Source organism: Bos javanicus, chromosome 19 (genome assembly GCF_032452875.1).
Source record: "Bos javanicus breed banteng chromosome 19, ARS-OSU_banteng_1.0, whole genome shotgun sequence".
Classification (NCBI taxonomy): domain Eukaryota; kingdom Metazoa; phylum Chordata; class Mammalia; order Artiodactyla; family Bovidae; genus Bos; species Bos javanicus.
The window spans coordinates 14034079-14047475 of NC_083886.1; the positions used below are offsets into that span (position 1 = coordinate 14034079).

General features: G+C 36.5%; 1 protein-coding gene across 2 annotated transcripts in view; it reads left to right on the top strand.

Moving 5' to 3' along the window:
• The window catches only part of USP32 (ubiquitin specific peptidase 32), a 204501-nt gene that overhangs the window by 131413 nt on the left and 59691 nt on the right, over positions 1–13397 (top strand). For both annotated transcript variants that reach the window (XM_061390239.1, XM_061390240.1), the window contains exons 6-7: positions 11007–11138; positions 13001–13108. In XM_061390239.1, the coding sequence (XP_061246223.1) occupies positions 11007–11138; positions 13001–13108 (240 nt within the window). The remainder of the gene's footprint in view (positions 1–11006; positions 11139–13000; positions 13109–13397) is intronic.

Sequence of the window (13397 nt, forward strand, 5' to 3'; positions counted from 1 at the left end):
TTTTTAAAGGACTCAGCATTGTGCCTGGTATAGAATAGGCGCTTTACAATGAATATGCATCCTCTCTTTTTTTTTTTGGAGGTGCCGCAAGGCATGTGAGATCTTAGTTCCCTGACCAGGGATTGAACCTGTGCCCCCTGCATTGGAAGCACAGAGTCCTAACAAGTGGACCACCAAGGGATTCCCTTCGGAGAAGGCAGTGGCACCCCACTCCAGTACTCTTGCCTGGAAAATCCCATGGACAAAGGAGCCTGGTAGGCTGCAGTCCATGGGGTTGCTAAGAGTCGGGCACGACTGAGCGATTTCACTTTCACTTTTCACTTTAATGTATTGGAGAAGGAAATGGCAACCCAATCCAGTGTTCTTGCCTGGAGAATCCCAGGGACAGAGGAGCCTGATGGGCTGCCGTCTATGGGGTCACACAGAGTCGGACATGACTGAAGCGACTTAGCAGTAAGGGATTCCCTTCATCCTCTTGTATTAGTAAACAGTTGGCTAGGAAATGTCAGTAAGCTTCATCCCACTTTCTCAGAGAGTAATTGTTTGGGGAACAAGCAATTTTCTAGAAATTGTTTTGGGAACAAGCAATTTTATAACAGAGGACTGTAGATCACTACAAAAATTAACTCATCCATGTCAATAGGAAGAAAATGTTTTCCTTACTAATTTGCTTTCCTTTACTTTACAGTTTATAAAAACAAAGGTATAACATACAACTCAATTGATCCTGGCTTCAGCAAATAGCTGCTTTCTTAGTGGACTTTCCTATGAAAGCATTATCATAAAATCAGAATTCCTGCTAAATTTCTTATAGAAATTCTGACATGGGCAGGTTTATATTCTGATGACTGTGATTTATTGTATTAGTTATAAATTCTAAGCTTCTAGCTAAGCAGTTCACTGTGGACCACATTGCAGGGTTTTCCACTCAAAAATATTTGGTACATTAAACTTTTGAAATAATATATTAGGAATGTGGAAAATTGGGATAAAAATAGAGAATGTTATTAACTTGTCATTTATAAGTAGACATTTATTTTAAAGCATCAGTGACTGCATTTAAATTTGTGTAATAAGCCAAGATATCTAGGAAACAAAAAGGAGTTATAAGTTTTCACTTGTAAATAACATTTATGTTAGAGTACAGATGTATTTACTTTTTCACATATGATTATAAAGTAAAACTTGAAGTCCAGTAAATTGAACATACTGCCATTTTTAATCAAATTTTTTCTCTTTTATGTATATCACAGATGAAACTGGGTCACTGTTTATTTATATTATTACACACTGAATACTGTATATTCAGTACAGAGTTTAGAATAATTAACTGATTTGATCTATACAAGATTTTAAATTTTGTCATGGCCAGTAGTTTTTAGAACTTAAGATTCCAAACTATTGTTACTTTACCTTTTATTTAAATTTAAGAAATTGAATTAGAACTTTTTGGATTTTTGGCAATGCCACCCACAGTGCAGAATTTCAGGTCCCCAACCAGGGACTCAGTGAAAGCACTGAGCCCTAACTATTGGACTGCCAGGAAATTTCATGAATTAGAACTTCAGCCAAAAGGTCAAATTGTTAAACAGATTTTTATCAACAACAGATTTTTATGATATGTTTTTATTTTGTAATTTGCTACTTAAATACCTAAGATTAGATTTCCTAAAAAGATCTTTTTTGTCAAATGTTAATATATATACAGTGTTTTATTGACAAGTTAATTTTTATACATTTTGATGATATTCCGAATTGGAGAACATGTATAGATAACATAAACATTTTCTATATAGTTTAAATATTTGAAATAGTTTGGTACAGATTTTATTGGTGTTGTCATCATTATTATTGATATCTGAAAGAAGATTCTACTTTCTAAGACTAATCATTTGGTTTTTTCCTTTTAGTACCCTTTCCTCACCCATTTTGTTCATCATTATTTAGCATCACATAGTGTTGAACTTTGGAGACACAGACTATAAACTCAAAATGTAATTTGTTTTAATCAACTTTTTACAAATTTAGTGTATTGAATCCCCTACTATTGTACATGCATAGTCTTATCTAAACACAGTTTGGAAGCTCTGCTTGAGTTTGAAGGCTCATCTTTTAGATGCTTCGGAATGTCTACATTCTAACTGAACTGTCTACTAATTCTAGGTTGAACTGACATTTTTAACATTCCTTTTTTTTTTTTTGACAGGGGGTGGGGAGGTGTCACTCACTGGAAAGTAAAGTTCTTTCTTGTTTTTTGTCTTTTATTGTGGGTCCAGAGCATAAATCCCTCTTACAGGTTCTCCTTTTGCTTTTTTTTAATTATAGCAGAATATAACGGTTAATCTTTGTTTTTGCTTGTCTGTCCTATTATTAGGTTGGTGCAAATGTAACTGCGGTTTCAGACCATGAATTTTAAATCGTTATAACTAGGTTCAAACACATCTTTATTAATCAAAATAGGACCCATTATAGTCAACACATTTTTGCCAATGAGAACGAAGTTTGTTTATTCCTGTAGCGTAAAAATCTGTACTTTGGGATTCTAGAAACTCTTGGGAAGTGTTTTCTGCCTCCTGCTGGTTGTGGAAGCTTTTTACCTGCAAAAAGCTGTCGAAATGCTTGAAGAAGTGATAGTTGATAAGAGGTCATGTGAATATGGCAGATGAGGCAAAACTTCATAGCCCAGTTCATTCAACTTTTGAAGCATTGGTTGTATGATGTGCTGTCAGTCCTTGTCGTGGAGAATTGGTCCTATTCTGTTGACCAGTACCAGCTGTAGTCATTGCAGTTTTCTCATCAATTTGCTGAGCAGACTTTTCAGATGTAATGTTTCGCTGGAATTCAGAAAGCTGAAGTGGATCAGACAGGCAGCAGACCACCAAACAGTGACCGTGACCTTTTTTTCATTCAAGTTTGGCTTTGTGAAGTGCTTTGGAGCTTCTCAGTCCAGCCAGTGAGGTGGTCGTCACTGGTTGTCATATAAAATCCACTTTTTGTCACACATCACAGTTCTATTGAGAAATGGTTTATTTTGTTGGGTAAAATAGAAGAAGACAACACTTCAAAATGATGATTTTTAAAATTTGCTGTCAGTTTATGCAGCACATGTTTATCAAGCTTTTTTATCTTTCCAATTTGCTTCAAATGCCAAATGACTATGGAGTGGTCAATGTTGAGTTCTTCAGCAACTTCTCATGTAGTTTTAAGAGGATCTGGTTTGATGATTGTTCTCAAATGGTTGTTGTCAACTTCTGATGGCTGGCCATTACACTCCTCATCTTCAAGGCTCTTGTCTCCTTTGCAAAACTTCTTGAAACACCACTGCCCTGTACGTTCGTTAGCAGGTCCTGGACCAAATGCATTGTTGATGTTGCAAGTTATCTCTGCTGCTGTATGACCTATTTTGAATGTGAATAAGAAAATCACTCAAATTTGCGTTTTGTCTGACATCATTTCCCTAGTATAAAATAAATATAAAATACACATCAAGTAATAAGTCATTAGCACAAAAAAGGGAAGTGAAAAATACACATTAAAATGATGTATAAAATAGCCACATTTATTTAAGAATATATTCCAGTATCAAATGGCAAAGTACAACATTGCAAAACTGCAATTACTTTTGCACCAACCTAATACTACCTGTTTTCCATAGAGATTTTTACACGTGTTTTTGCCTTTGTTTGTAATATCCTTCTGCTGCACTCATTTTTCCTTTCTGATCAACCCTTAGATGTTCTGTGTGTACCTCTTTTTAATATCAAGACTTCCAGGGCCTATCTATCTGCTAATGTGCTCTCTGAAAACTGTGTCTCTGTTCCTTCGTTGTACTTTCCACACTAGATTAAAATGACCCATTTTCTCTTCTACTAGAATATAAATACAATTATTTTGTTCACAGTCATGTCTAATTTTTAGCACAATGTCAGACACACAAAATGTCTTTATGAATGTTTGCCAAATATTAAATGATCTTGACTATTGGTCTGTTCTTTTTTCTTCCCCCCCAAAAAAAATGCTTAGAAAGAAAGAAAGTGAAGTCGCTCAGTCGTGTCCTACTCTTTGCGACCCCATGGGCTGTAGCCTACCAGGCTTCTCAGTCCATGGGATTCTCCAAGCAAGAGTATTGGAGTGGGGTGCCATTGCCTTCTCCAGGGGATCTTCCCGACCCAGGGATCGAAACTGGGTCTCCTGCATTGGAGGCAGACACTTTAACCTCTGAGCCACCAGGGAAGCCCCCAAAAAAACACTTAGGAAGGCTCCAATTTACCACATGCAGACTGAGCACTTACTAAAGGAAGCACTGTGCTCCTTGTACATTGTCTCACTCAAGCCTGTACCACCTCTGAAGTTAATTTTATCTCCATTCCAAAAATGAGGAAACCACAGCTATGAAGAGTTAAAGAAACTTTTCTCAAGATCAAATAGCTAAGAGGTGCTGAAATTGGGATATTAGAACCCAGAGTGCATATTATTATCCCTTTAGAATTTGAAGACAGTTTATTGACACACAGTCATTTTGCTTCTTTAATCTTTTATGAGTGGTCTGTGACTGCAGGTAAAAGGAGGTGGCCATGTGGTAGTTGTGGTTGCGGTGAGCCATCTTCCTCAGACTTGCTTTGGACAGCCTTGCAGGCTCACTTTTCCAATTTCCCTTTTTTTCCCCCTTGGGATACCTTCAAATGATTATTATTTTGAATTTCTCTTTAATAATTAATTTCATTGGATCCAGCAAGATCATTTACCAGCAGTGAAATAGGTGATTAGAAGAACTATGATTTTTAAGGACTGCGTTTTAAATTGAGAATTTTTTTCCTTAATGATGATCATATTTTCATAGAGTTCAGGTATATTATTTAGAAGAAAATATGTGTGCTAATTCTTTCTGTAAATATGTGTTTCAAATAGTAGAATCTAGATCCTGAGGTAATTTATAAATATTTGGGGCTAATTTTAGGGCCATTGAACTCTCTTTCATTGTTTTTCTTTTCTTATCTGAGTCAAATTTATATAGTTTCTATTTTAGCATTTATTATCTCAACTAAAATATACATATTATTATATTACCTTGTCACATTTTAGTTTGCAATGTTAAGACCTTCTTTGTGTAAGAAAAAAGTACTTGAGTGATTCTTCGGCCATCAACTGCCTAGTAAATCTTCATGTCCCTTCTTCAATATCCTCTTCATTATCTTCTTATCTGGTTGTAATGATGTAAGGCTTAAGTAGATTACAGAAGGTCATTGCTTTTGAGAACAGGTTGCTTTCTCAGAAATGTTGCAGAACTGTGTTACTCTTTGAAAATACTTCGTATTTTCCTGGGCCTTGTTTTTTGTTTTTAAATGAGAATCCAGTTCTGGCATTAAAAAGCGCTTTCTGCAGCTGGAGCCTTCCGGTAAGGTGGGACTTGATTAGGATGGCTCAAAGGGCAGGCCGACAACTATTTAGACTGTTGGGAATATGTTATGCTACTGTTGTGAACCAGAAAAAATTATACCCATAGGTGGGTGATAAATTCATTCCTGTTTAGCAAATAAAATAGAAGTTTTGGTATTGATTTATGAATTGCAAATAGAGTAACTACTGCCATTATTACCTCTAACTTCTTTAAGTGAAAATAAAGTTAGTTGTTTTTCTTCTCAGCAGTTCAGCTGACAACTCATAGAAGTTTCATATAATTTTAAAAATCAATTCCAGTTACAAAGTAATTGAACCTTTGCAAAGGTTAATTCATCAAGAGGTTACAATATAGTAATGAATGTAGTATGAAAGTAATATATTTGTTATTTGGTTAAATAAGAAAAAATATATGATAGTTATATTGTATGTACCTGAGACATGTACCTTGTATGAAAATTGTATCTTTTTTTGTGTCATCTTTTTTGATGATTTTTGGCTTCCCTGATAGCTCAGTTGGTAAAAAAATCTGCCTGCAATGCAGGAGACCTCTGTTCAGTTCCTGGGTCAGGAAGATCCCCTAGAGAAGGGAAAGGCTACCTACTCCAGTATTCTGGCCTGAAGAATTCCATGGACCATATAGTCCATGGAGTCGCAGGGTCGAACACGACTGAGTGACTTTCACTCACTTTTGATGATTTTTCTGTAAAATCTTAAAAATGAAATTTATCCCATTGATTATTTAAAACTGAACTAGGGGAAATTCCCTGGTGGTTAGGATTCGGCACTTTCATTGTTGCTGCCTGGGTTCAGTCCCTGGTTTTGGAATTGAGATTCTGTATCCTGCAAGCCACGAGGCATAGCAAAAAAAAACCCCACTCTGAACTAGGATTTTGTGTAATGTGAAAAATCATACAATGGTATAGATGATAGAATGAAATTATTAGATATAATCTTCCCAAACAGCCCAGGTGACGATCAAGTACATTTATGATTATAGTTAAATGAAGCCAGAGAACTGTGTTTCCTTTTCCTTTTTTTGATTACCTACATTTTAAATATTTTTCATGCAGCAAAATATACCACTAGTTTAATAAAAATAAGTAATACAAATTTTTAAATCAATTTAGTGTTATTAGTATTTTCATTTTTTAACTTCATAAAATACATTATCTTATATCCTTATCACTCAGTTACTTATTACTTTTAGTAAATAATAAGTGATTAGTTTCCTTTACTTCAAAAAGTGGGAAGTGGAATGTGACTGCTTTCTGACTTAGTCACTCAGTAGTGTCCGACTCTTTGCAACCCCGTGGACTGTAGCCTGACTGTTTCCTCTGTCCATGGGATTTTCTAGCCAAGAATACTGGAGTGGGTTGCCATTTCCTTCTCTAGAGGATCTTCCAGAGCCAGGGATCAGACCTAGATCTCCCGCTTTGCAGGCAGATTCTTTACTGTCTGAGCCACCAGGGAAGCCCTTACTTCAAGTGTAAGGTAACTTCATTGCTGCTCCTGGACTCCTTCTCCATAGGTTTTAAGAGTATATGTTCTAGGATAGGCAAGGCAAGAACTTTCCAGGAGAGCATTCATCTTTGTAAATTGTGGGGACTAATTACATGTCTCAAAGCCTTTTTTGTTTGCAGCTATGGCAGGTATATAGTTATTCCCATGAACTTTTCTTTCTACTTAAGAATAAATTAGAAGAGTGTCTTTCTGAAAATCTCACTTCTTTCATTTACTGATCTATAGGATGATGTATACAAAATTTTGTTCTCCCAGCAAAGGATTTTTATTTTTTGTTTTCAAAAAAAAGTCATTCTCTTTTAGATCTTTAGACATAGTGAACGTCAGAGTAGAGTAGGGGATAGGAAGGAAAGACAGAGAAACATTAGCTTTCTGTCCTGGGAGCCCCTTGAAAGTCAAGCCAAAGGAGTAGTTTTTTTTCTTAAAATTTTATGTAAGTTGGTGGAATATGTTTTCATTTATTAACCAATTTTTATGACTATGATATTTGTATAAATACAGTACAATACATACGTTGATTTGACTATCTCTTAGATATCTTGCTGATAAGGACAAGTTTTTACCTGAAATTTTTTCTTAAAACTCCTAAGAAATAGTGTAAGAATGAATGCTTTGAAGTCACTGGAAATTTAAAATACATTGTTCTTGTCTTCCCAGGTAACTTGTAAGATATTGTCCATTAAAAAATATTTATGGAGTGCTCAAAATGTACCAGGTATTATTCAAAGTTTTAGAACATAGCAAAGAATAAAATAGACCCAAAAACCTGCCTACAAGGAGTATATGTTCTAGTTGGAGGAGACAGCAATAAACAAAACAAATGAGTCGTAGAGAGCAAAGTAAATAAAGAAGGAAAGGGGTGGAGGAATGTCATTGGATGGGATGGACTTTGGAAAATCTTGAGAATGTGACATAAGAGAAAAGATCTGAAGGAGTTGTGGAAATAGCCGTGCAGGTATCTTGGTAAATAGGGTTAAAAAGTTTTGAAGCAGAGAAGTAGCATGATTCTGTTTAAATTGTTCTTTTCAAATGACGTTTTATTCTTAGTGAAAAGTTCTCCCCATTTTTATGAATTATATGTCTTGTACTTGTTAATCTATTGTAGTCCTTATGTTTTTTAACTGCATGTATTGATTTAAACACACTTCTTGGCTGCCCACCAGGCTATTCCTAACTCAGCAGTCAAAAGTGGTGTTTGTTAGTTGGATCATGGCACTCCTCTGCTTCAGACCCTCCAGTGGTTCACAGTTTGACCTAAAATCAGAATCCTTCCAGTGGCCTGTATAATCTGACCACCGTTTTCTTGGTGACTTTATCTCCTACTACTCTCTCCTTACTATTATTATTATTCCCTCTGCTTACTCACTTCACTTTAGCCACTGTTGTTCTTTCTCTTCCTTGAGCTTTCAAGGCATGCTCTATCTCAAAGCCTCTATCCTTGTTCCTTCTGTCTAAAGTGTTTTTTCTCCATGCTTGGACCCCTTGCCTCCTTGAGATCTCTGCCCATGTTATCCTCACATTGTCAGGAGATAACCGTCTCCAGCCAGTAGTTCTGTCCTGTGGAAACTTTGCTGAGACTGAGGCTAGGCAGTTTCATGGGCTGGCAGTTTCAATGGCTCACAGTTTTGAAGTCTCAGAATCTTGAAGGTTGCAGTCTGAAGACTCTGTGGTCCTAAGATGCTGTCATTTATGGAGTTGGAGTCTTGTGGTTGTGCAACTTCAATTCAGGGATGCCAAACATATTTTTAAAAAGCAGTGAATATTTCAGACTTGTGGGCAGTATGGCTCTTCATTACAATTATTCAACTCTGCCATTATAACATATTAGCAACCATAAACTGTGTATGTAAATGTTATTGTGTGCTAATAAAACATTATTTATACAAACATGCATGTGGCACCCCACTCCAGTACTCCTGCCTGGAAAATCCCATGGACGGAGGAACCTGGAAGGCTGCAGTCCATGGGGTGGCGAAGAGTTGGACACGACTGAGCAACTTTACATTCACTTTTCACTTTTATGCATTGGAGAAGGAAATGGCAACCCACTCCAGTGTTCTTGCCTGGAGAATCCCAGGGACAGGGGAGCCTGGTGGGCTGCCGTCTATGGGGTCACACAGAGTCGGACACGACTGAAGTGACTTAGCAGCAGCAGCATGAAACCAATGAGGCTAGAATTTGTAGACCTCCAAATTAAAAAACTGGTAGTTTCTGGGCTCTCTGGAATAGAAACATGCGCTCACCTTCAGAACATTTGAACTAGAGGTGTACTTCGTCTAACCAAAGCTGCAGCTAAACGCCCACCCACAATCTGTTATGATTAATGATGTCAGATGGACGTTAGGAGCCAAGCATTTCTTGTTTTCATCATTCCTTTGTATAGATAGTGGTTTCCATCTGGTATCACTTAATCTGAAGAACATCTTTTTATATTCCTTTTGGTATAGTTCTGCTGTTGATGAATTCTCTCAGCTTTTGTTTGTCAAAAAAATACTTTATTTTACCTTTATTTTTGAAGGAGTTTTCATAGGTTATAGAGTTTGAGATTAACAGGGTTTTAGTTTTTTTTCTCCTTTTTGATCCTCTTCCTCTCCTCGTGCCCCCATTGTCTTCTAGCTGCCTTGTTTCTGAAGAGAAATCATTGTTTAATTCCCCTGGTTATAATGTATTTTTTCTCCCTTCTCATGCTGCTTTAGAGATTTTTTTTTTCTTTATCAGCAACTTGGTTACATCTTACCTTGGTTTGGTTTTCTTTGAATTTTTCTTACACAGGGTTCATTGAACTTCTGGATTATGGGATTATAGTTTTTATCAAATTTGAAAAATTTTCAGCTGTTAAGTGTTTTAAACATTTTCTACCCACTCTTTCCTGGGTCCCCAATAATATATATGCTGTGCTTTTAAAAATTTTTTATTCTTGGCTGTGCTGAAGTTCGCTGCTGCGCAGGCTCTTCTCTAGTTTTGAGGGCTACTCTCTAGTTGCAGTGAGAGGGCTTCTCGTTGTGGTGGCTTCTCTTGTGGAGCATGGGCTCGAGAGTGAGCAGGACTCCGTAGCTGCAGAGCACAGGCTCTGGAGGACACGATCAGCAGTCATGGCACATGTGCTTAGTTGCCTCACGGCCTGTGGGATCTTCCTGCACCAGGGGTCAAACCCAGTCTCCTGCATTGGCAGGTGGACTGTTTTACCACTGAGCCACCAGGTATACTTTTGATATTTGCTGTACTTTTGATATTGCCTTACAGGTCACTGAGATTCTAATAATTTTTTCAGTCTTTGTTCCTTGGAAGGAAAAAAACCACACATATAGAATGTAACCATAATTAGAGCTTATCTGTGACTTTTTTTAAAAAGAAAATGCATTTTCTGGTGAACGAGGAGAAAAAGCTGTTCATGTTTTCATGATGCCCCTATTACTTATCACACTGTAAATTCTAATCTACTTTCTTTCTCATTTATTGACTTCATAATTTGAGTTTTTTTAATATATATCTTTTAACTTTTTATTATATAATGGGAATTAGCCAATTAATAGTGTGTTGTGATAGTTTCAGGTGAACATCGAAGGGAACTTCATTACTTTTAACATCTTTTATCCTGTTCCTTTTCGTTTCTTTAATAAGTATCGAATGTGTAAGTAGTTACCATATCAACCGGATGAATCAGACATGGAATCCTTCTGTTAGGATGTTTACAGTATAGCCAGGAGAGAAAAGAAAAAAAAAAATAATATAAAATCATCAAATCCAGGATAGAGATTGAATATTAGCAAAAATGAGTACAGATAAAAATGTTGTGGGAAACCAGAATGAAACATCTCAGTTGTTTACGATTTACATGTTGGACTTAAAACAGCCTACTGGGGAAAAAATTCCATTTTAAAACCCGTTTTATGTTAATTTGACTTACTTTTCATTTCATTTTAGGTATAATGTGTTTGTTTTTCAGAGTTTTGTTTTAGGTAGTTGTTAGCAGTATAACTGAGAAATTAAAACATATCCTTAGAAGTTGCATTTTCAGGATGAGCTAACTAACTGCCTAGAAGAGAAGACTGAGGTTTTATGATCTTGTTTGATTTGACTCTCAGTGGAGGAATCAGACATCATTGATCTGGAGAAACGCTATTGGTTGCTGAAGGCTCAATCCCGAACTGGACGATTCGATTTAGAGACATTTGGCCCATTGGTTTCACCACCAATTCGTCCATCTCTAAGTGAAGGTAGGAATCATTCTGTTTCTATGATGTTCCTTGCTAAACACACATGAGACCAGCTTTTATTTCTAACCAGTATATCTTAACTCTAAAAGGCTATAATGTTATAGGTTTGCAGGTTTCTTGCAAATAGTTCGGTGGGGAGGAAAATTAAATTGGGAATTAAGATTATAGTCTTGAGCGTCCTATTCTACTTATGTAACCTTGCATAAGTCAGTTTAGCTCCCTCATCGGTACATTTGTGCTAATTAGTCGCTGAGTCATGTTCGACTCTTTGACCCCATGGACTGTAGCCTGCCAGGCTCCTCTGTCCGTGGGATTCTCTAGGCAAGAATACTGGCGAGGGATGTCATGCCATCCTCCAGGGAATTTTCCCAACGCAGGGACCAAACTAGGTTCTCTTGTGGCTCCTGCATTGGCAAGCAGGTTCTTTACCACTAGGGCCACCTGGGAAGCCTCCTTCTCACCTGTATATTCTCATATGTAAAATGTTTTGACCATGACAGTGGTTATGAAACTGTACTCCTGTGGGTGCCTCAGAAACTCACTCCTATAGTCCAGGAATTAGGGAGGTGGCCACTGAGCAGGGAAAGCTCTGGACTTCCATATACAGCCCCACCTCTTCCTCAGCTCAAGAACCTCCACAATTTTTCTTTCACATTAGAAAGTTCACTGGGGAATTCCCTGACGGTCCAGCAGTTAGGACTCCTCGATTTCACTGCCAAGGGCCTGGGTTCAATTTCTGGTTGAGAAGTAGGATCCTGTGTGTGGCACAGCAAAAATTAAAAAAAAGAAAAAGGTGCCACTGTTGTGTCACTCCTTCCCCCACCCAAAAAAAGATTAGGAAACCACTGGACTGGTCCATATCTGCAGTTCTCACTTAGCCCTAAATTTCTCATTGCTATCACTTAAAAAGATGGAAATGTAAACAGTAGTTGTCGGGTGATATCACAAAAACCACATATGAGTCTGAATACTTGGGTTTTCTTTCTGGTCCAGACCTTGTTAAACTTTCTTTTGGTAAGTTGTTTAACTCCTCCTTAGCTATGATTTTCCTACTCTTTAACTGAGGGCACAGAAGTAGAGTCTTGTAGACTATCTGTATTCTTCACATTCCCTGTGTATTTCGGAAATACTTGTTAGGGGAACCAGAAGAGATAGGACATCACCTACTTCAGAGGTGCAGTTGTGTTTTTAACCTTTTTAGAATTAGAGAGTGATAAGTCATTTTATTTGAAAATAAAATTATTTCATTTCTATGTCATATAAAAAGTTTGAAAACCACAGATTATATTATAAATTCCCTTTTATTTCTGAAATTTAAAACATTTATATTATCAAGTAGCACAAAGAAGACTGCAATACAGAATTTCTTTCTCTTATACTGTATTACTTTTTTTTTGCCTCATGAAAGAGCTTAATGGAGCTTATTAATAACAGCACAGTATATCTTTGATATGCAGTTCAACTTTTCTTCTTTTTTCCTTTTTCTTCTCATTCTTTCCAAATAAGGATAGTTGTGGTCTCTGGCTTTTCTTTTTTTTCGGTTCTTAATTTTTTTAATTTGTTTCTATTTTTTACATACTATAGTCATTTTTAGCTATAGGATTTGATATAAGATAGAGACAGGCAGGCAAACAGAACCAAACACTAAATGATAGTAATGTATTTTGCAGTCTGTTAAAAAGTTAAGTTTTATAATTATATCAGGAAAAAAAAAACCTTCCTGAGACAGTGGGAGCTACTGATAAACTTTTATTTTTAATTCAGTAGTTTATGGGAAAAAGTCATGCCTCCTTTCATAAACATGTCATTAACATTAGGAAATTTGTTGATTCTGATTTATGTTGTCTTTTCCTATTTTACAGGTTTGTTTAATGCTTTTGATGAAAATCGTGACAATCACATAGATTTTAAGGAGATATCCTGTGGGTTATCAGCCTGTTGCAGAGGACCTCTGGCTGAAAGACAAAAATGTGAGTGTGTTAAACATTGTCACAAAATTTGCAAACGATACCGAGAAAAATATCAGCATTCATTCATGTAGAAATCATCTGTGGATTAAGGCTTAAATTTTCATTACTTTGGCAAATATCTATGTTGAAGTTCTAGTGAGGTCACTGTAAGGATTTAGTCATCTTTTTTTTTTTTTTTTACTGTGGAGTGATTTGGAATCTTTGTCATTAGTAATGGGGTTGATTTTCCAGATGAAGGTGCAGTTCATAATAAATGAACTACATCGATCATGATATCTTTGAAAATGTT